This window comes from Aethina tumida, chromosome 5, assembly GCF_024364675.1.
Source record: "Aethina tumida isolate Nest 87 chromosome 5, icAetTumi1.1, whole genome shotgun sequence".
NCBI classification, from domain to species: Eukaryota; Metazoa; Arthropoda; class Insecta; order Coleoptera; family Nitidulidae; genus Aethina; species Aethina tumida.
The window spans coordinates 16,812,147-16,836,140 of NC_065439.1; the positions used below are offsets into that span (position 1 = coordinate 16,812,147).

Sequence of the window (23,994 nt, forward strand, 5' to 3'; positions counted from 1 at the left end):
TTTTAATAATACCTAAATAATTAAATACTTATTGTATATTTAATTATTATTTAGGTTAGTATACTTTTCTTTCAAATTGTAGATTATATTTAATGTTTAGCTTTACTTTTATGTTTCATATAAAACTTTTGTTAATTGTTTAGACTCGCAGCTCCTAATTTTGGCTGTAAAAAATAGAAAGAAAGACATTCTTCCTATTATTTTTTTCAAAATATTGTACTCGCGCCGAAGAGTATCTTTTCAACAAGTAAAAAATTAAGATTTAGTTGAAAAATATTGACTAATGAGATTTTTCATTGAAATTTTTATGAACAATTTTTTTTATATTGTGTTCCTATTTTTCTCAATAAGTTCAACAGAAATAGAATATATTCAAAAAAAAAAAAAAATAAATAAAAACCTAATATAACCTAACCTGACCTACATTTTTTCAGAAAGTTCATCAAAAAAAATTGTCAATATTGAATTTAATAAAAATTACAAAATTTTCAAAAATTTGAATTGACAAATTACATTATTGACAATTTTTTTATATTCTATTTTTGATGAACTGAAACTGATGAAAAATAGGTCAGGTTAGGTTACATTAGGTTTCCATTTCTTTTTTTTGAAAATATTTACAGCAAAATTTCGTTCATCTTGAAAATAATATGGTTCACACTCAAAATGTTGAGAACATGTGGATGCGATGCAAAAGAAAACTTCGTCACCAATTTGAAACTACAGAAGATTTATTTCTCTCATATATGCATGAATTTATTTGGAGAAATAAATTCCGAAACGGGGACCATTTCAATGCCATACTTAAGTGCATTAGACAACAATATCCTCTCTTACAATAAATTTTAATTCCGTATTTATTGTTTCGTTTCATTTCTTTCGTATTATTTGTCACAACAAAGGCATGATATAATGTCAAATAAAAATAAATTATAATTTCTCCAAATACGACTTATAACACAAATTGGCAACACCGCCCGCAAATTAGAAGTAAAGCGGTCAGATAGCGACGTACGTTCTGCATAGGTTCATACTTATCAACCGCAAACACAACATTACCGAATAATTATTATTTGATCATGTATATTTTAAAAACAGTCATAAAAATTTCTTATTATTAATAGCGAAATCAAAAGGTTAATTTATTAGTGCACAATGTGGCGCTGCTGTGTACATTTTACATTTTGACATCTGTCAAAATCTGACAACAAACTTCAAAATGTTAGTGAATTGGTTGTAAATAATAATAATTTAATAATGAAATTTTACTGTTACGCCAAATTAGGTATAGGTTTATCCGTAGCTTTAATTGTTTTCTATTTTTATATGCTGAGACAAGTCAATGTTCCTCAAGAATTACCAAAAAAACATGAAATCCGACAAACATTTAAAAGGTTTGTTAAAACCACTTTTCTACAGTCTTATATTTTAAATTAACAATTTGTAGAAGCGATATTGTTGTTGCCGTCGTCGCATGTGGAGACCGACTTTATGAAACTTTGAATATGCTGAAATCTGCATTGATGTTCAGTAAAGAGAAGCTAAATTTCATTGTTGTTGCTGAGGATGATCTAATAGAAAGTTTCAATGAAAAGGTAATACACCTACTAAATAATCGCATTCATCCATAATAAAATAAATATTTTAGTTAGGAGAATGGAGATCATTTACAAACAATGCTTTCAAATACAAAGTACTACCTCTCACATTCCCTGAAAAGGATGCTCATGAATGGAGAAAATTATTCAAACCATGTGCAGCTCAAAGACTGTTCCTCCCTGTAAGTATTGTGAAACATAAAGTTGCAAATCCTTTATTAGTTAATTTGCAGTCTTTGCTAAAAGATGTGGATTCCATTCTTTACATGGACACTGACACTTTGTTCCTAACACCTGTGGAACAAATTTGGGGACACTTTAGCAAAATGAATGGCAGTCAAATGGCTGCTCTTGCACCAGAACATGAGGACCCTCATGTTGGCTGGTACAACAGATTTGCCAAGCATCCATACTATGGGCCATTAGGTGTGAATTCTGGGGTGATGTTGATGAATTTGACAAGAATGAGAGCATTCCAGTGGGAAACTTATGTGGTGCCAATTTATAAAAAATATAAACTGAAAATTACATGGGGTGATCAGGATATAATTAATATAATATTCCACTATCATCCAGGTACAATTAGATTCATAGTTTTGAAAGAGTTTTAAAATATATTTGTTTCAGATAAGTTATACTTATATTCATGCAGATATAACTTTAGGCCAGATCATTGTATGTATATGAGTATATGTAAGGCCAGTGAAAAGAAAGGGGTGGCTGTTGTTCATGGTTCCAGAGGTTTCTTCCATTCAGAAAAACAACCTGTTTTCCAAGCTATATACAAAGCTTTTGAAGAGTTTCAATTAGGTGGTGACCTGTATAAAGATTTTTACCAGTCACTGGAAACAAGTTTGGACTTGGCTGAAAACAGCAATTGTGGTCATGTAAAAGATATATTTTTAAAGAATGTAAGGCAGTACATTGACTTAGATGTTGATAACAGATAGTAGAATAAGATAAAAATGTTAAAAGTCCTGCATTAACAGTGTGTCTTGACTAAGTTAAAAGTTACAGTCTTTCATAAGTGTTCAGGAATTTTTTATACCAAACTGTAATACATCGAATTTTTCATTGTTTAATTAAAATATGTAGGACTTAAAGTGTTTGTTACCATGTGATTGTATTTAATATTCACAATTTATCGATATCTAGGCAAGATTAGTGGTCAATTTATATTTAAATCACTTTAGAACAAATTGTCGATAAATTGGGAATACTTTTGATGTGACATGAACAAGTATTTTAACAGTATTTTTAAGTATTTATGTGGATTTGTGCTTGTGCAATATGTCTGATTTAATTGCCAACTTTCCAAGCTGTGAAAATGATCAAAATCTTTAAATATATTATATTGTATATTGATTAGGTGGATAAATGCTTTTTGCTGCAGGAAAGGTCAAATAAGCCTCTCACCTAATTTTGATAAAACTGACTATACACATGTTCAGTTCAGTTGCAAAAACTCTTTATTGAGTTAGTAAACCTGAATATATTGTGTAGTTTTTTTTTCTATTGGAAATAGGAAAATAATGTTGTAGCTATATTTTTATATCTTTATTTAAATATATCCTATGTATATACAAAGCTTTTTGTTTTAATTTAGGGTGATGTAAGAGAAACAATCGGCAAAATATAAAGTGAGTTTATTTTTTATAAAATCACAAAAGTCAACATACAACTCTAACAATTCACACAATAATTCAACCAAAGTTGTGCTTTTATAACGATTGTAATCAGTTCCAAAAAATTTCTACAATAAACAATAATTTTGGAAACGATGCAACTGGTTATTAAAATTATTTCAAGTTTAACAATTGCTACATTTTAGTAGTGTAACCATAGTTTTTATAATAAATTTCAATCCAAAAAATAAATAGGTAGTTAATTAAATAAATAATTCAAAATTTGGTGTATAAATAAAAAATAAATAGTGGATCAAACAAAAAAATGTGAAAATCTAAAATAAATAACTAAAAAGCAAACAACATTTACATATAAATAATACATACCATCTAAATTTTAACTACCACTATTGTAATAAATAAAGTTATAGAGCTTAAGGCTTAACCTTAATTCAACAGACATTTGTTCATTTTCTACAAAAAACTAGTTGCCAATTTATATCATAAATTAATACAAATCGAAAAATACATATGAACAGAAATATAAGGAGAATATTTTGTACATTCATTTTGATTTATTAAACTGGGTCTGGGTTGTTCGGTGAGCTTATGGAAGACGAATTTCGATCTACGCTGTAACGATGACTTGGGGACACGGATGTTCTACATAATCTGGATGTCTGAATTGGGGAACTGTATCTGTAAACAAGAAAATAGTTCGTACTATAAGTATTGACAGTCAATGCAAACAGACTTACTTTCTGGATTTCGCAGTCGTATAATCATCCAAAGTATTATCTTCAGAGTCGGAGTAAAGAGCGTTGGTGGGACGGCCTATCTTCGAATTGTATGTCTGGTACCTGTTTGGCACATTCACGTAGTCGTTGAGCAACGATGAGCTTCTGGTGTACGTCTTGTAGTCGGGCCTGGTAGGCTGTTGAAGACTCGACGCGTAGCTGGACCTGCGAGCCACGGGATTTCTGAAAGTTCTTCGGTCCAAAGAACTGTAATCCGTCGGCGACTTCACGCTCACGTCACTGTACACATCCAGATCCTTGTAATTGCGAGTTAAACTCGGTTTTCTTGGTCGCTTTTTTTCGTTGAACCTAAACAAATGTTTATATAAACACATATGTACATGCGCAGAGATAAAATTTTTTACCTGGTGTAGAAGCTCTTTCTTCTGATCCTATCGATCACTGATTCATTCTCATCCCCAGAATATATATGCCCGTTAGGAGATATAGGTGAATGGAGATCGTGGGCATGGAAATCGGAGCAAACCGACCACGTGTCACTTGCATTATCGTCGCCAGGTGACAAAAACGTCGAGCTCTCATCAGGCGTCGTCAGTGAGTTCCTGTTTTCCGAATAGCGTCTGTAAATATCGCCAGCACTCGTACTGGTACTAGGGAATGACTCGAGTACAGCTGCCGAATTGTTTCTGCCGACTTTGTTCAGATCCAGTCTCAAGTTTCTCCTGTCGGGCCTCTCCAAATTGTTGTTTTCTATGTCTGGTGTAAGTCTTGTTGGATTTTTGTAGAACTTTGGCGGTTCCGGCAGGTTGTCGAGATTGAGACTGCGTCTGTAGTTGTTCACCGGCAATTTTGATTTAGGTTTGATCTCCGCAGTGGCCACGCTGTCGCTTTTGGCACCGTTATACACGTGGGGTTTGACTTTATCGAACATCAACGATCGCGGACGTTCTTTTCGTTGCTCCCCGTTCGAATTAACATCGTCCAATTGACTAGAATGGTTTGATTCCGTGTCGTTGTTCTCGACAGAATTGACTTTAGTTGCGTTATTATTTTTAGTATTACTTATAATCACAGATTCAATAGCTTCCTTATTATCTAATTTTTTATCCTCTACGTTCTTGGCCTTGTCCTTCTTTTCCTTGTCGCCGGACTTGCTCTTTTTTACCACCTTTTTCTTGTCTTGTTCTTCGTATTTTTTGAACAATCCTAATATTTTTGTTACGGATTTTCTTGACGCTTGCAATGGTTTATTATTAGGCATTTCTTCCACTGATACTGCACGTTTTATCAGTCCTGATTCAGTACAATGATCTATATTCCTTGGCATGCTTTGTTCCCTCAGTCGCTTTATGGCGCTTTCTACACTGGACTTCTTCTCTTGCAGTACTTTAACTTCTTCCGGATCTTTAGTGGCAGCAATGTTACTTGACCTAAATTTCTCCAACTTCTTTTCTATAGATTGTAAAAGTTTGTTCTTGTGACTTTTTTCTTCTCCGTTAGTTTTACTGGTTTCTGTCTTTTCTTCTTTGTCTTTAGAGGACTGCTTTACTAAACCTTTCCTAAGGCGGCTAATTTTAGATTCTTTTTCAGGTGAAGTGTTGTCCAACTTCGGAGACACAGCTTCGAGTTTATCTTTGTTCTTTTCGGCGGGATAACTTTTAGGCCTGGCTATTTTAGATACCGGTTTTTCCTTCTTAACGCCATTTTCTACTCCCTTCATGTTGACATAATCTGGCAACTTTTCTTGAGCATTATTCTCTACTAGAACTTCATTAGGCATTATGGTAGGTTCAGTAGCCTCGGGAACATTAACGTAGTCATGTTTAATGCCATTAATATTAACGTTAACATAATCGTGAATTGGCACGTTAACATAACTGTGTGTAGTTATATCAGGACTGGTACTTTGTACTGTCGTTTCTAACTTCTTGATATTGTCAGAGACGTTATTGAGCAAAGCCTTGGTCTCCTTGAGCTCGTTCTTGGCCTCCAAAAACTTATTCACTTCCGCATGCAAATCCGGTAATTTAGTTTCATCAGCCCGATCTCTCGATGCAGATCTTTCCCTCCTAAGATTCAGTCTACTTTTTCTCTTATCCCTAATCTCCTTTAATACTTTCTGCGTCTCCAATTCCTTTTCTTTCTTCTCTTTGAGCACCACGTTGTCTCTGTCCTCCTTCTGGCCCTCGAAGAAGTCCGGCCTCAAAAACCTGGATATCCTCCTAGCACTGGACGGTTTCTTAGCGTCAGTCTTATCGTCCACATTGACACCCTGTGGCTGGGTCTTACCAGAGTATTTGCTGGGCTCCGAATAACGTGAATACGAACGCGACGAGCTCAAATCGCTAATACTGTTCCTGAAGGACGACGAGTCGTCATTTCTGCTCAGGCTCTCCGAGATGCTGGACTCCGGACTTTGTAAATTCGGGTCGGCTCTGTAAGATTTGGGCGGATCACGTGCCGACGTCGATCTGCCGAAGGTCGGCTTCCTGTAGAGCAATTTCGGATCGCATTTCGGTTCCGCCCCAATACTCGACGACCTGACATTGAACTCGTAGTGGGGCGTGCGATCTCTGAAACCCGACTTGACCGGCAAGAAGGAACGGACTCGCAGACCGGAGTTGGCGTTGCCGTCGGTTTTCTCGTCGATGTCGGTGAGATTGTTGTTTTTGAGGTCGCGATCCACGGAGAACCTCCGGGGAAGGGTGGAGGAGATGCGGCCGGCGGACGAGCCGCGAACGAACTTCTGCGAGTCCTTAATATTGTCGTAGGGGTTCGTGTCGCCGGGACTGCGGGACGAGAGGGTTCTGTGCAATTTTCTCGCTTCTGAGGGCGCGAGCTGGGACAGCAGTTGCTTCTGGATGCGCTTGGAGAGGGCGGGGGTTAAGTAGGACAGGGCCAGCGCATCCTCTTCGGATAGTTTTAGTTTTTTTAGATCTAAGTCTGATAAATTAAGGTTTTCGTCCTTCGAAATATCTGAAAAAATATGCGGACAATCAGGGAGGGGCGGAAAGTGCGGCAACTCGGTCGATTAATTTAGTACAATCACGAAACTCACACGAAAAAATAATAATAAAACAAAATGGATGAAACACGCACCTACCTTCGACTGTTAGTGATTTTTTGGCACAAAACATCGGCTGCTGCTTGAAAATAAAACACAAAAAATAAACAAAAATTAGTAAACAAATAAAATATGCATTAGCTCATGCTGTATTTAAAAAAATATAATATACAACAAAAATGGGAAGGGGTCGAGTTCTAAATTGTTCATTAACTTGTGTGCCTTTTTGCAAGGCTGTAAATCAACGGAGAGTGGAACACAGTTTTTTTATAATTAAGTAACTACACAAAATATTTCAGCTTTCACGGAGTATACTGCATGTAAATATATATCTAGTGTTATATGTAACTGTCAAACGTATTTAGCATGTTTTAGTCTGTTTTTTGTAAAATACTTACCTTGTTGCTGATCAAAGCAGTAAAAATACTTCATACATATTTACATCCCGTATACTACTCATTGTCATTAAACTAGGCTCCACCCTCAGTGCGACACCGCCCTAAGAGGTCGTCGGTATCGGGTGCAAGTGTTAGAAACCAACAGTGTTCGGTGAAAGGGGTAACAAAACAACTGGGTGATTTGGTGATAGCCGGCAGCGGGTGAGTGGGGGCGACTTGGCGAGAGATAGTGTGCATGCGGCCTACCGATCAAAGTCTGTCGTGGGTAGCGGGGTGGCGGGCCGCGGGAGGGCGCGCGCAGGGTTCGGGCTCAGGCGGTTAGTGGGCGCCGCTGCTGCCCGTCTGGGTGGCCGACGCCGCCGGTCCGCCGCAGGGCACATGCACCGTTACACGCACTCGCGCTGCAACCACACAACAACCGTCACGTCACGGCCATGCTACTAACTGGGTCTTTCTTTATCCGTTCGATAAAACATTCGCATTTCTTAAATCATTATTTTTATCTGTAACGCTTTCTGCGCAACGTACGACTGTTCAACCCATAAGCTCGCATACTCTGACGCATTGGGTGGTATTTGTTTTTTGTTAATTTTTAACAATCAATCAATATTGCGCCGTTCTGCATCTCACCCACAAAACATCTCAACTTATTCTTAAGTTTTAAAATAATTATACACTTCGAACGGTAACAAGTTAGTATTTTATTAATCTACTAACTTACTATGAGAATGTTTGATGATAATGATATATTAAATATTACATAATATTATGTATTTAGTCTTTGTATTAATCTTTATTATCTAATGATGAATTTTAATGACTAATTGACTAATAATTATTTCTAGAGATCTTTTACACGTGAGACGACGACTATATAATTTAAAATTGTTAGTTTCAGTCTACATACATTAACAGTTAACAATTTTCCCATTATTGTTACCTCAAGCAATATTAATCACGTTAAGAATCATTAGTAACACATAGTTAAACATTTATAAACGAACCACAACCAAAAAAAGAAAATTCTTCGAAATATTAACATAATTTATTGAATTTATATTGATTACAGTTGATACATCTTACTCATAAAGATAAATAAATATATTTAAATAGAATACACAAGGTGTTCTCGAATCACCACCGACTTTCCAGTGTGTAACATTTAAAGAAAACCTTGCGAAAGCAATGAAAGAGTGTTAACTGAAATGAGAAAATTATTAATAATAGAAATGTATGTATCAGGAGTTTCAAAAGTCGTAGTTTAGTAAATACATCAAAATATGCAAACTGTCTTATAGTATTACATCTACATTATTCTAATGGAAAAAAACTATAAATAAGTCAAATAAACGTAGATCAAAAAAAACCAGGGGGTAGCAAAAATCATCCTAATAACTACACGAGCACAAAAATGTAATAACATAGATCTACGACACAGTTACTTCAAAAAAAAGTCAATTGTGTAAAAATAAGTGATACCATGACTTAGACCATTAAATAAAAAAAACGAAAACTAAAAATTAGAGAAAAAAAGAAAAAAAGTAGATGAGTAAAACCGGTGGTCACAACACAAAATCTACTGTAAGAATACGGGCAAGTGTTTGAGGTTACCTCCGCGAGGCCGTGGCGACGCCGCCTGGTTGGAGGCGCCGTTCTCGTTGAAAACCTTCTCGATGTCCGAGGCGAGGTCGCGGCTCACGCTGCGCCGCCAAGGGTGGCCTGCGAAGCTGCCCGCCGGGGATACCCCATCCGGTCGTTCTCTGCTGAACGTCCTGCTCAGCGACGAATGCCTGCGGATTGATAGATCGCTTTAATCAACGTTATTCGGCGATGTGATTTGTTCGAGGATTTATGAATTGGTGATTAGAAATGATGTACAGAACAGGAGCTAAAAGAATAATGATGGGAACTCGCCAGTACAGTGCTGGTAGCCTACTTAAAACTTTGGTGGAGCTCGGTGATTTACTAAACAAGTCACAAGCTTAGAACTAATTGCGCAATAGTCCTGACACAGCGCAACAGAGAACTTACTTTATCGACTTGATTTCTCGTCTGTATATTACAGTGTATTGCGTGCTTGTAAAAAAGGAATTAATCCAATTTCTCCTACTAATGTAATAAATTATAGTTGTGACACTTACCTCAAAATCGGATCCTGTCTATTGAAGAAGTTCGTGCCGTGGTTAAACTGACTCAACAAACGACTAGTAGGAAATCCTGGTCTTATACCGTCCTCAACGTTGAGTTTTTGAGTCAAATCACGGACCTACACATAAAAAACAATAAACTCCATTCACTATTAAAATAAGCATTAAATATTACCCTAGATAACAGTGTAGAGAACAGATTTTCTGCGGTAAAGTTATCGAAAGCTTCATCGTCGTCTTCCTCGCCAGAGCTCAATGAATCGTTGTGCTCCAGAGTGGACCTCTTCGGACGCGTGCTCCTCAGCCTGTGCATATGGAAAGGATTTCTAGACTCTTCGGTGTCACTGTCCTTTCCGAATGAACTGTGACGGTGCAAGTTCGTAAATGGAGACTCGTCCTCGGAGTCTCTGTCGCTCAAACGGGAACTAAAAAATTAAAAGTCAAATCATATCATCATATATTATCTATATAAACGTACTTCATTCGTTTAGCTCTTCCGAAACGGCTTCTGCTGGTCATAGTGCTGGTGCTGCCAGTTTCGCTTGGTTCCAAGCTGGTGGCACGCGGCGTGACGTAGCCTCCACCTTCCACGGCAATTGGTATGATGTACTCGCGTGGACTCTTCTTGATTGGCTCTCCATTGGACGTCACGGTTTCCGTGTCCGAATCTTGGGTTGATTGCCTCGATATACTGCCGGATCTTTGAGACGTGTTAGACTTTTGAGTTTGGAAGGTTCTGGCCAAGGGCGGCTTGATTGGTGGTGACTGAACAGACTCTCTGCTTTGGTCTGTCTTCTCGAAGGAAATCGGTATGATCCTCTCCTTCGATTGTCTCGCCTCAGAATCGACGAGCGATGGTCTAAAATAGTCAGTACTTATTAGATAATGCAACAATTAAGCAGCTTCCTTACTAACCTAAATCCGACAACAGGTGGCGACGAAACGGGCACGATGACCTCGCTCCTTTGTGTGGCAACTTTGGGGGGCGCTGCGACGTTGTGCGCGACCTCAGTCTTGAATTCCATGGCGGCCGGCTTCGACGTCGGATAGTTAAGTTGTATCTCCGCCTTCGTAGTCTTTCTTCTGGGCAAAGTGGCAGATTTGAGCGTGATTTCCGCCGACGATACCTTGTTCTCCTCGACAGGCTGTTCCCGTGGTTCATCCGGCACTTTCTTCGCCTCCGTTGTGGGCTTGTCGAAGACCGTCTTGACAAATGGTTTCGGTCCGGTGGGGGCGGTAAGTTGGGACGTTATCATGCCAATGTTACCAGAAGCTGAGCGGCCACTAACGCCGAACGGCACTGGAGGTTTACGCATCATACACGGGCGTGATTTTGACTTTCGCGTTCCCTCCTTGTCTAAGGCACCTAAACAACGCATTTAATACACGCCTTTACAACAAATCAAAAACAAACACACACAAAGACTTACACTTACTTGAAATAATGTTGACAGCGTTGCGCACTGCCTCCTTTCTTTCATCAGTCTTTTTCGTTTCTGGCTTCTTGACAGGCTCCGGTTCCGGCTCGGGCGTCTTCTCCACCTCGATAATCTTCTTGGTGGGGGCGTCAGCCTTGACTTTAGGCGGCGAAGTCGACGTGAGACTAGCCCTGCGTTCGTACTCCTTCTTGAAGCCATCCACACTTACGCCAGGTATTAGAATCTTCTTTGGTTTTTCGACTGGTGCAGGTTTCTCGACAGGCGGGCTGATCATATTTTGGAATTTCTCGGCGGCTTCGAAAATCCTAGATTTTCTTCTTTCGATAGGTTTGGACGGCTCTTCAGGTTTGTTTTCTATGTCGTTTGATTTTTCTTTAGGTTTAGATTTCTTTGTCTCTTCTTGTGACTCGCTCGCAGAGGATTTGGAATTCTCGTCTTTGTCAGTCAATACCTTCTTCTCAACCTTTTTCTTGGGTGAAACCTTTTTGACTTCCGGCTTCTTCTCCTCTTCCACCTTGACTTCTTCCTTAGCTACCTTAACATTCTCTTTATCTACGTGGTTGGTAACAGTTTCTTGACTAGGATTCTCGTTAATACCTTCCAGAACTTTATTATTGACTGTGGATAAGGTCTTCTTGATTTTCTTCTTCTCCTTCTTCTCCGCCTCTTCAATAATTTCTGAACAAGCAGCGCCTTGCAAAGAAGGATCGACGACTTCTTCCGTTTGTTCCACGTCCATCTCTCTGGATCTGCTAAGAGTCTGTGTCAAACTTCTGTCCAACGAAGGTGCCTCGCTCATGCTGGCGTCCTCCAACGAAGCCTCTCTGATGGGCCCGTGCACGGTAATGTCTGCCACAGTGTTTTCTTTAATGATTTTATCTTTTCTTTTGTCCAGGTTGACTCTGTCAGTGCTGACCGTGCTTTCCAGTTTACGTTTGGGGGTGATCTTGTCCTCGTTTATGAGGTCGATTATTCTTCTTTCGGCTGGCGCCAAATCCATTATGCTGCCGGCGGAGTGAGATCTTGCCGGAGCGTTAGTTTCCAGTTTGGCAGCTTCTTCACACACCTAACATGTACCTTAATAGAAATTGCTTTTGTAATACGTGAAATAATGGACTTACATCTCCTGTGACGACTAGTTTTTCGCTCTCCAACTGAGGTGGTGGCGGGGCCAAGCAGAGTAGCACGTCCAATCGTACCGGAGTCTGGTTGGCCAGCTCTTCGGAAATCTCCAGACAACTGACATCGTAGGTTTCGTTGACCCACCAATGATTACAAATTTTTTCTATGTCTGCCCTGTTCTTTGGATTGACGGTAAGCATGTCATGAATCAAAGGCGAAGCAGCTAAAACATCATTATGTAATATAAAATGAAACTGTTGTAGCATATAACTTACGGCTAGGAGTAGCGGGCTCGAAGTAGTCGCCCTGGGAGATCTGTTTAACGAGGCGCTTGAAGTTGCTGCCGTCGAAGGGCATGGCGCCGTAGACAAGGGTGTAGAGGAGGACGCCGAGGGACCAGCAGTCGACTTCCGGTCCATGGTAGGGAGTACCTTTCACGATTTCAGGGGAAGCGTACAGCGGGGAACCACAGAACGTGTTCAGCAGTCGTTGATCGTCGAAGACATTCGAGAGGCCGAAATCTGCGATCTAAATAAAAACATAATCTTCAGTGGTGGTCATTATTATAGCAGCTATTTAAAATGTTAAACATTTCAGTTCTTACTATTTTATTTAATGTGAATTACTAAAAATATCAAATTACAAATGTTTGTTTTTATGTTGTGGTCTAAAAACTAATATTGAAAAAAACTTACGTCAAGACCAAACAATGAAATTAAGTATAAACATGTTCTAATATTGTCCAACTAAGTATAAAAAATGTACGAAGTGTTTTAAAAGATTAAATTGTATTGAGTATGTGCATCATCTGGTTACTACTGGAAATAACGTATTATTGAAAAAGCGTGACTGAACCAAAACATCAAAAGGGCAATAAAATTCATTACGATGGTACGGACGTGCAATATTTGAACAGTATTTAAAGGTTGAATACTAAAAATAATTGCGCATCCAGCGAAGGGGGGCTGATAACGTCCCAAACACTGGACGGCATCCAAAAATTTTCGAACAAGTTTGGCTGTGCTCGACGCACCAATCTGGTTACCTTTGCGTTGTTGTTCTCGTCCAGCAGGATGTTCTCGAGCTTCAGATCCCGATGGCAAATCTTGTGCTTGTGACAGTAGTAACAGGCCGTGGCTATTTGTCTGAATATTCTTCGGGCTTCGTCCTCTGTGAGCACTTTTCTGGCTGACAGATAGTCGTACAGTTCGCCACCTGCTGCGTACTCCATCACCAGGACCATTTTCTCTTTGTTTTCGAAAACTGCAATCAAGTTATGTTGTAGAAATTCAAAATTTAATTGTTTAAAAGGGACAGGAAGAAGCGCCATGCTTACAATTAAATGTTAGTAAAATAAAATGCACAACCGAAAACTAATCGCAGGGTTAACGGTGCAGGTCACAGTGCGGAATTGGTTTGATCCATGCACCTAAAAAATCAAAGAAACGTTGCTGAGGATGTGCATTATTTTAGTGCCAACAACAATAAAGCATTGGTTAAAACAACAACTAAAAACTACTGCTTACCTTCATAGATGTGTATGATGTTGGGATGTTGAACTGAAGACATGATTTGGATTTCTCTTCGTATTCGAATCAGATCTGCGTCTGATTCAATTTTTGATTTTTTTATTGTTTTTATAGCCACTTCCTGACCCGTCTCTTTGTTTATGCCTAGCTGGACTTTTCCGAACGTTCCCTGTCCCAGCTTTCTTATTATGTCGAACCTAAGACAAAATTTGATATAATTAATAGAACAAAAACGATTTAAATTACCTTTTTCCACGCATAAAAATGAAATAAGAAACATTTTTAACATGTTTCATCGTGACAAACTAGCAGCCGCACAAATTCACAACGTAACTGCATTATCTCGGCCGTGCAAAGTGAAAGTAGAAAATAAATAATCGTAAATCATGCGACTGGATTATTAATGAATGTTAATTTATTAATTATTGACGCATTGAAACGGCAATTGAATGTTTAATTACCAATATTAACAATCATTGAGGGTCTGACGAACTTTAATGAAATAATCTAAATACAAATGATGTTGTACGTAAATTTCCTAATTATAATATTATTAAATATTTTAATATTGTTTGAGGTGATACTTATATCAAAATAAATGTAAAAATATGTGATATACAGTGGTGACCTTAATTATAGCAACTTATATACATATATTTAAAATGAGTTGTAGTATTTTAATTAAATATTTAAAAACTTATTACAGGTGATTGAAGCTGCATCAATTTTACGACAAAATGACATATCAATTATATAGAAATTTCAAGCTTTTATGGACTAATTTCAACGAAAAAGAAAAAAAATGGTAAAAAATAATTGATATTTTTTGTATGTACAAACAAGTTTATACAATTAATTTTATTAAATCAGAAGTATTCAGGGAGGCTCTTTATAGGCAATTACAACCTAATTACGAAAACTTTTTGCTCCAAAAACAACCGATTTTTTTATTTAAATTTTACGTAAGTTTGTGTGTAAACTGTTCAGAAAAACTACAAAAAGTGAAAATATATCAGTGACATTTAATTTTTAAAATTTTGATTAAATAAAAAAATTCAATTCAATATTTATAAAATTAATATTTTAATAACAATTATTGAATTTAATTAAATAAAAATGTTTAATTTTTACAATAGAAAGATAAGTATAAAGACATTAGTAAATTAATATTATTGTTTGTTATAATTAAGATTATGATTAATAATTTTCACATAAAATTTTAAAATAAAACAATTTTTAAAAAACAAGGGTTTAAAAAGAAAAAACTTTTACACAAATTAGAAAAGTTCAAGCATCATCTCAAAATATTTATAAAAACTTGATACTGTGTTATTTATTCAGATACAAAATTAAGGTTTCTATATACAGGATGATTCACTTAACTAATACATTAGAAATTTGTAAAGATCAAAAAGAAGGTATTGATTTGAAATGTTTAATTTCAATTATAACTTGACTTGAACCACTTTTCTAATTTATTTTGAACAGAATTTAATTTCCGGTTTCGCCGGAAGTGACATCAACTTTGTTATTTTCTTGTATATTTTTGTATTTTTAAATTCTCCATGTAGATAGAACGGCTGTGCCAAGTACTATGCTTAAAATTCTTGATTTATATGTTATTGATTTTTCTCCAAAAAATTTGATACATTGATGGATGGTCTAACTAAAATATCTGTAAAGTCGCCAATTTTGATACTAGAAAGCTCAGTTTTAGTACACAAATTAATCAAGGACTAATCTATTAAAATCTATTATTATTTTATTTATGTTAAAACATAAATAATTTTGTAGTAGAGCATAATTAAATTAAATATTAAAAAATGTATATGTATAAAATGTATATTAACAGATTTTACGAAAAATATAAAAAATAACGCCCATTTTCCTATGATGTATAATAAGTAGGATTGGACACTTTTGGTAATAACTCTGTTAATATTCATTTTATGTATAGGGAAAGCTTATACCAATAAAAAGGACCCTTTTAATATTCAATTTAATTATGGTCAAACATACATTGTATTTAAGAAACACAAAATTAAACCTAAAATACAAACACCCTTATAGGAAGGTCTTTGGTTATAGTGTATGCGAAAAATTAACTTTCCACCATCAAAATTAGTGGATGATGAGACATTTTAGTCAGATTAAATTTTTTTGAAATATATATAACATTTTATAAAAAAACGAAAATATTAATTTTTAGTATACAGTAGCAAACAATATTTCTTAATTAATATTATTTTAAGAGTTCATATTGAATAAAACAGTAATAAATGTATAATATTTAATATTTTAAAAAACGATTACGACAATAATGATAATCAGTATAAAAAATCGTATAGAGAATAGGTAAAAATTCTTATGTGCACTTAATTAACAAGTATTAATGATAAATTAAATGTTACTCATTTTTCATTCTTTGCACAATCTTCCTATATTTATGTTCAGTACAATACAGAAAATCATATATATATATATATATATATATATATATATATATAATATTTTAAGTGATAAGAAAATGTTAATTTAATTCAGTGTAAAAGAACATTATTAAATTAGTATTATTTCAACTACGGAATATACTTAGTGACAAAGAAATTGCAACACCAAGAAGAGGATGTTCAAATTTAATATGTTTTGAATCAATCTCAAGACATGTTGACCTCGATAGACAAACATTATAAACTAAATTATAAAAAAAAAAAACTAAAATCTTTGATATTTCGTTTCCTAATTTTAATCGTTTACTCCTTTATGTTTTATCAAAAGAATATTAAATTTGAACACCCTCTTTTTAGTGTTGCAATTACTTTGTCACTATTTCATTAAATATTTATGTTTATTATTTTATAATTAAAGAAATCAAAAGAATTTATAAAAATAACTGAATACATTTTAGAAAAATGCACAATTTTAAGTATTGCGAATGAACATACGGAAAGTTTTGAACGAAATGCTTATTCGCGGCAAATTATTCAACGCAGAATTGACGATTTGTTTTGTTTTTGGAGAACGGCCAGCGCACAACTAGTGCCAAGTGTCCACTTCAATTTTTGTTCGTTGGAAATAATGCCGATAATAAAAAATAAATGTCGCATGTTGCTGCGAAAACTCTTGTAAATCTCTTACCTTTGTCTCAGCTTCTTTTTATGGTTGTTCTGTTTTACTCCCCCCGTGTTCTCGATCCCGCTCATTATGTTGTTTATGCTTTCCTCGTTCACCACCATTTTGCTAGAAAAATTATAAAATTATGCGTTAATAACTGTGGATACGTTCAACAAACATCTTAACAGTACAACTGTAGAGTAACAAATTAGAAATGCTTGATAAAAGGTAATCCGTGAAAAAAACCCATTAAATTTTCATCGTACAAACAAAAATCACTACGTTCCAATTTTCTCGGTCGTCCCAAGGACGAGGAAACCTAATTTATGGCAAATTGCACTCGTTTTTTCCTGGAGCCCGTTAAAATCGGACTCGGATTTCATATTTTACAACCGTCCAATAACAATACGTTCATAAATTACGCTACACCAATTGCGAACGTCGAGAAATGCTAAAATTAAACCGAGCATTCAAACGTCGTGTCATTATTATTTCAAATCGTCGAAATTGAAACGTCCCGATCGAAATTACTCGGCCAAACAATGAGATTTACTTTCGCACGTAAACGAACTAATAAATGTCCAAACGGCGAAACACGTACGAGTATTTATTTTTGTCTAAATATGCGATTTTTCTTGTAACCTAAACGGTGGCGCCCGGCCAATTTGCGTTATTGACGGCCCGTCTTTTCCGCAACGGTCGCCGGTGTCCCCGCCGAACGTTAAACGAATAAACGGAAGAATAAAAAATCGAATTTGCAATTCAGATGGGGGCCGTGTAAATAAGGCGACTGTGGGTGCAAAACGGCGATAACGTTTTCGATCGGGGACCCGGCTAATGGCATCGTTTATACGGGCGTGTTGTAAATCAATCGGCGCACACAACACGTAGCCAGTTTTCGGGGATTACTCATCCGAAATTATATAAAAAAAGATATTGGCCTTAACGTCAGTTCACGTACACACGATATGATCGTAATGCACTTTTTTTTTTATTTCGGACTCGGTTTGCGAAACGTTGGGCACATATTTATGTTGGGTGATTCATTTCGAAAAGCGAAGCGAAAATTGTACGCAGATGTTTGAGGCGTTGCGACCGATTGTCACCCTGTAAATTTGTTGTTTCGTCTTTAAATTGTTGTTGGGTGGTCTCGTGTTCCCGAGACTTGTAATCAACAGTTGTATGGTTGACACTTAAAGTAACAGTACTTCGAATGCTAAAAACATGAATCATTTATGTAAGAATTCTTAAGTGGACTTTGTTGTTACATTGTAAGTAAGTCAGACAATGAAATGCATTTAAATTTCTTTTATATATCGTTTGACCAGATGACAATTTAAATTAATTATCTTTTAAATTGTACAGGGTGTCTCATATTAGTTTTCTGTGACTCTTACAAGTATTTCGAAAACAGATAGAAGAAGCTTAATTACTTGTTTATTTTTTAAAATAGTAAAAACTTGAAATTGTCACAATTTTACGTAATATAAAATAAATAAACTCATGTTCAAAAATTATTATTTCATTAGTTTTTATGAAATTCATCACATAATGGTAAAAAAAGGGCATACGTAGTGTAAAGAAAGGTCATTATTTTTATTTAAACTTTAAATATTATAAAATTTTGGGGACACATTTGTGTATAAATAAATAATGAATACATAGTAAAATTTTCAAATGAAAAAAAATAATTTTAAGCGAATTATTCGCTATTTTCCAAGTCACTAAATAAAAAAGGTCCTCCACTGTTGCAGTGATTGCGGCCTTCACCGTGGCTTAATTTAAGTAAATTTATATATTAAACTAGAAGGTATTGTTTATACCCTATGATTGTGAAAAATATTGAAATTTAAAAAAAGTGACAGAATTTACCCCGAAAATTGATGATTTTTGGTTTACCAAATTTACTTTTTTTAAGCAGTCAAAAAACTGGGAGTTCACTTATACAAAATAAGTAGAAAAAAAATAAAATTGACAGTTATAGAGACTGCCGAGAAGTAAAAACTTAGAACTTTTAGTATTAAAATTTGAAATTTCATAATATTTGAATTAAAATTATCAACATCAATCTGGTTTTCACATCTATTGACACTCCGAGAAACAATTATATGCATGTTTATATTGTTATTTTATTATTCAAATATATTACAGGCTGATCATGCAAAATATAAATACAATTCAATTGAAATAACAATTAATATACAATCATATTATTTATGGATCGTATTTATATTTACTTGAATTTCTATGTATTTGATTCTTTATTTCATTATTTCATTATTTTAATTGTTTGCATCATTGTCATCATTAATTTCAACAATACTTAGACTTTTGTACTTTCAATTATTTCATTTTGTTCTAAAAAAGATACAATAGCCTTATGGTAACTAAAGTAAGAATTGAAAATATTTGATTCAAATTTATCTCTATTTAAGTATCGCGTAAAAACGGCATCGATTGTGGTTTAATATTTTATAGTAGTGAGTTTTCGATGGACATGGCCATTCAAATAATAATTAAACAAAAACACTATTTCAACATTACACAGTGTATACACATTAAACTTTTCTTTAAATCCATTCAATTTCACTTATAAGATATACACAGCACTATACGTTAGCTGTATAGCAATACATTTTGCCCCTGTTCTCCTCCAGTTCCAGCTTCTAGCTGTATAGCATCAGATATACTGCTATAAGCATGTCGGTGACGCGAACGCCCGAGATTTGACCCATTCATAAAGTGTCTAAAACCCATAAGATTTTCCCCTACCAAAAAGTTTTCATATTATTTAGAGCTAATTCATCATATTTAGAGCTAATCTACTCCTTCAGGTCCCCAAAATTCACTTTCATCTTCTTCAAAAAGCGCCTGTTGTTGGGTTGCTGTAGCTCTTCTTCGAGATGATCGACCCTCTTTCGAGGCACCACGTGACTTAACTCCACTAAACTGATATACGAAACACCGCATTTACACAACACAGCAATTTTGAATCCTAAGCCTTGAGAACTTGCTTGATTAAAAGACATTTCTTACAAGTTTTACACATCACTAAATTGATAATTACATAAAAAACCAAAACAAACTGAATAATGCAATATTAATGAGTTGCATCAATCAAAATATTTTCATCAGCAGCCCAAACAATAACACTGGTAAGCTCTGTAGTAAACGACATTCATTTGAAATTTTACTATGTTATTTTTGAAAGTATCAAAATATGTAAAAAATAGTTTTTCAATTTATCAAAATTTCGTATTTTAAGGTATGCCTCGTAAAGACGACAATGGAATGAGCGTTTACTTTATAATTGATTACAGTTGGGTTTCCTCGGATATTTATCAAAGTATGTTCGAATAATTATGCCTGAACATAAATTAAATCCAGATGAGAGGGGTAAAGCAATTGGATTATTGGAATCAGAGGACATCATATAGAAATCACAGTTACAAGTTGGCCAAAGAATTATTTCCTATTTGTTTACCAAAATTTATCAAACGGGCTCCACTGGTGTGTTGGTCCAAGGAAATCTACCACAAATATAGATCAATATTTACGATTGAGAACAAGTAGGAACCCCACAGCGTACAGCTCGTAACTGGATGGTCAGTTAGAAAACACTACAGGAGATTGTATTGCTCCAGTTATGATAGCCAATTACTTGGCAAATGCAGGTTTTAAATTTAAAGCCAAATTCGTTTGTAGATTTTTATTATTATCACAACAATTTTCAACGTAATCTTCCATGTTTTCTATATGGTTGATTACTGGAGATTAAGATGTGCAAGACAAAACATCGATGCTTTACTCTTTTAATCACAATTTAGGATATGTATTTGGGATTGTTTTCCTATTGAAACACATTTATTAAACGCATTATTTCTTCAATATATGGAAGCAAATTGACGTATAATATATATCTATCCATAAATCAGACTGAGGGGACCTATGCTAGAAGAATTCAAGCACCCCACCATATTTTACTGCTGACATAACCAACACTGATTTGTGGTCCATGAATGTGATCCTAAGCAAGTCACAATTGTATTTTAATATTTTTATTATAAACCAGAGTTTTTCTTGAAGATCTGGGGTCAAACGAACCCTTAATCCACTAACAATCTTCTCGCAGTCCTTGAACTAACTTCAGCAAGTCTCATTTCTTCCAGGTTCTCTTTAATTTCAGTTGATAAGAACATTCGAATTATCCAGTTACAAATTTTTTTCGAACTCATACATAAATTTTTACAGCAATCATTTGTCCAGTTTGCCTAAATTTTGTTAATAATACAGGAAACGTATACTTAGCCGTAAACTCAGCCATCTCTTCTTGTTTCTCTTGGTCTTGTAAACGCTGAATTACAATTTTTCTTGCAGTTTCACTTCGACCAACGATTAAATAATTATTATAAGCAAGCTAGTAAATAATCGATTTAAATTCACATAGAGCAATGAAAGAAAGTTGCTGATTTTGTCCATTAAAAAATAAAAATGTAGACAATTTTTTAAAGATTAAAAATAGATTAACCAGTTACATAATAGATACAATAATAAAATAAAAAGCAAACATTATAGGTACTGACATCCAATTCAAGTAGTTCATCTCATATTTTTAATATATTTTAGTAAGTTGTTGCAATTGTGGTCACTCTACTGTATATGTTTTTGAGACTTCTTATATTACGTAAAAGTGCGAAGTTTGTAAGAAGTCATCAAAGATAATAAAATATGGTTTGCAGACAGGCAGAGCTACAATAAAGTCAGTTTTTCTTTCTCTGCTCTGTAAATTCTGTTACAGTTAAAGATAACAAATTTGGGAACATGTATATATGTCAAATGTTATTTCTGAAATTTTAAACGAAATTTAATTTTAATGTATGAAGGAACATTGATAATATATATTACAAATTACATATTTTTTGAAAGCTTCACATTTTAAAGATATATTCAATTATGATTTTCATATGAAATAAAAAAGTGACATCTCGAAATATAAATGTACAGTACGAAAAGAGTTTGATCCATCTGAATCCTGAAAGAGACATCATGTACAATAGAGACAGTAAGTCTCCCACTATGGGGGAGACTTCTGCTGTCTCTGTCATGCATGATGTCTCTCTCTAAATTCAGACAGGTCAAACGCTTTTCCTACTGTATATAATTATACAGTATGGATATAAGCTGTCAAAAAAAAAATAAAGTTATTACAATTTTTCAATACCTGTCAAAGTCGGTAAAAAATTGAACTGTGTACTCTAAAATCACTTTTTCTCTATCAGGTGTGAAAATACTGGTAGCAGCCAAAAACAATCAATTTTGGATGCCCTTCACCATAATATTAATAAACAAAAATTATGTGATGAAAATAATTAACAGAAGCGTGTGAATTGGGAACATATGCTAGAAAAATAATTGTTTTTGGCCCATTAAAAGCGGGGACCATTGAACTTGACCGCAAGCATCCGGACGTTCGTTGCTTTTAAAATCGTTCGCCCCAACGAAAAATTTTATTTATTATCCAGGAAATGAACGCTTTAGAAGACCGATAGAAAAATAAGTATACACAAACTAAAGGCAGGACAGTCCGTTCTATTTTAAGACCATTACTTGGTAGGTTCGAATATTTCAGTTATTTTTATACCACAAATTTAGACCATCCTTGTCTATCTTTAAACGAAACGAAATCGGCTCCGAGTGACAAGAAACATTTAGGAAACACCGCCTGGTTCATCATCGTCGTCCGGTCATTCTGATTTTCTGCGAAAACGTTTTTTATTGCACGTTCTCAGGAATCGACGAAGTGATTCAGATTAACAGGAATGTGCGACGATATTGGATTACTACTAAATTGCTTTTGCAGCGGTGCAAAACGAGGGCGACATGTACTTTCGATTTCAGCGTTGAATTTCAATGACTCGTTTCCAAATATGGCCAAGCACGATAATTTCTGATTGTGAATTATTCATTTGAGAAAAGTCTATTGCCCACCGTATCCCACGTGTTATTTAGATATTTATGTGGGCGGCCACCGAAAAATCGATTCTACCCCGAAAAACTATTCACTCAGTGCTGGAATGACATGTGTAATTTGTTTACATTATACTGGTGATCAGTCGTACTGGTTATAAATACATCTGTGTCTATAAAAATCAAGGGTTTCGACACCAAGATGTCTCCTAACCTAATTATAAACTCTTATCTTACGGATTTAGAATTTTGACATAACATGTCAACATACGCAATTATCTATTAAATGCGCGAATTAACATTCAAACCGTACATCCAAGCCGACCTACCCGTCTTTTTATTGGCCGAATCCACCCAATGCACAAATCCGCCGCAGTCCACAATCAAAAAAAAAAAAATAAACTCCAGTACCAATCAAAATTATTAATTTAATATCACTGCAACAGTCGCGTACACAAATCTAAATTAACAAACAATACACAAATCACTACATTTCTCCGAAATCACTGTCCGGCGAGTTTCTTTAGCAATTTAAATGGACAGAAATGTATACCGACCGCCATGTTTCTTCCGTTTAAAAATAGTCCGTGGCATTGGAATTTTATTTTTTAATTTGTGCGGGAATTCAAATGTGCGAGAACGTTCCGCGGCGAGTTCGGATGCCCGCTTGAGCTGTGCATTTGTCGCGTTTTGCAATTGTACAAAGGCGGCTTTTAACCTTGCCCCAAATAAATGCACGGTGGAAAGATGTGGGTATTGTTGTAGGCAATCCCGGCTACTCTCGCCAATTGGACGATTATTTTACAAAGTGGAGCGAGGAACCTTCGCACGAATCACGTTTTTATTCATGGTCGAGGTTGTTTTTGTTTTAATTATGATGAGTAACGTTGATTAATGTTGTTTGTGTCAAAATTTAAATACTTTGACGTTTGTCAAAATCATATGATTATTTGACATTGGTGTCAAAATTTATCATTATGTTTCTGTTGATGTATATTTAAATGCTTTAACTATTTTAGTATATATGTTATTTTAATATTTTTTATTTAAACTATGAAAATTAACTTAATTTGTAATGAAAGTGATTTTAAAATGCTGTAGTAACATTGAATTTGATCCGAAATTTATCTTTTTTCAAGATATATTTTGTAAATCTGGCAACATAGTTTTATTAATTATTTAATAATTCAAAATATTCATTTAAAATTATAATTTACCTAATACCAAAATAAC

The 23,994-nt window shown here is 35.0% G+C and overlaps 2 protein-coding genes across 5 annotated transcripts; one reads left to right on the plus strand and one right to left on the minus strand.

Annotated features, from left to right (window-relative positions):
* Window positions 1-1,057: 1,057 nt before the first annotated feature.
* Window positions 1,058-3,185, plus strand: LOC109600080 (glucoside xylosyltransferase 1). Its single transcript, XM_020016157.2, has 5 exons — window positions 1,058-1,394; window positions 1,448-1,595; window positions 1,649-1,780; window positions 1,832-2,174; window positions 2,226-3,185. Exons 1-5 carry the CDS (start codon window positions 1,258-1,260, stop codon window positions 2,546-2,548), a joined length of 1,083 nt encoding a protein of 360 aa, XP_019871716.1. The 5' UTR covers window positions 1,058-1,257; the 3' UTR covers window positions 2,549-3,185.
* Window positions 3,186-3,228: 43 nt separating this feature from the next.
* Window positions 3,229-23,591, minus strand: LOC109600083 (uncharacterized). 4 transcript variants are annotated; one of them, XM_049967644.1, is made up of 15 exons: window positions 23,091-23,591; window positions 16,819-16,920; window positions 13,678-13,877; window positions 13,197-13,414; window positions 12,427-12,679; window positions 12,151-12,374; window positions 11,027-12,095; window positions 10,506-10,956; window positions 10,069-10,449; window positions 9,766-10,015; window positions 9,585-9,709; window positions 9,055-9,233; window positions 4,386-6,957; window positions 3,982-4,329; window positions 3,229-3,922 (listed from the first exon to the last, which is right to left on the minus strand). In XM_049967644.1, the coding sequence occupies exons 2-15, from the start codon at window positions 16,914-16,916 to the stop codon at window positions 3,802-3,804; spliced, it is 6,489 nt and encodes a 2,162-aa protein (XP_049823601.1). In that variant the 5' UTR covers window positions 16,917-16,920; window positions 23,091-23,591; the 3' UTR covers window positions 3,229-3,801. The 4 variants fall into 4 exon arrangements, with proteins under 4 accessions (XP_049823601.1, XP_049823600.1, XP_049823602.1 ...); XM_049967643.1 differs by having other exon boundaries at window positions 11,021-12,095; XM_049967645.1 differs by lacking the exons at window positions 16,819-16,920; window positions 23,091-23,591 and adding an exon at window positions 13,927-14,022 and having other exon boundaries at window positions 11,021-12,095.
* Between the last annotated feature and the right edge of the window lie 403 nt (window positions 23,592-23,994).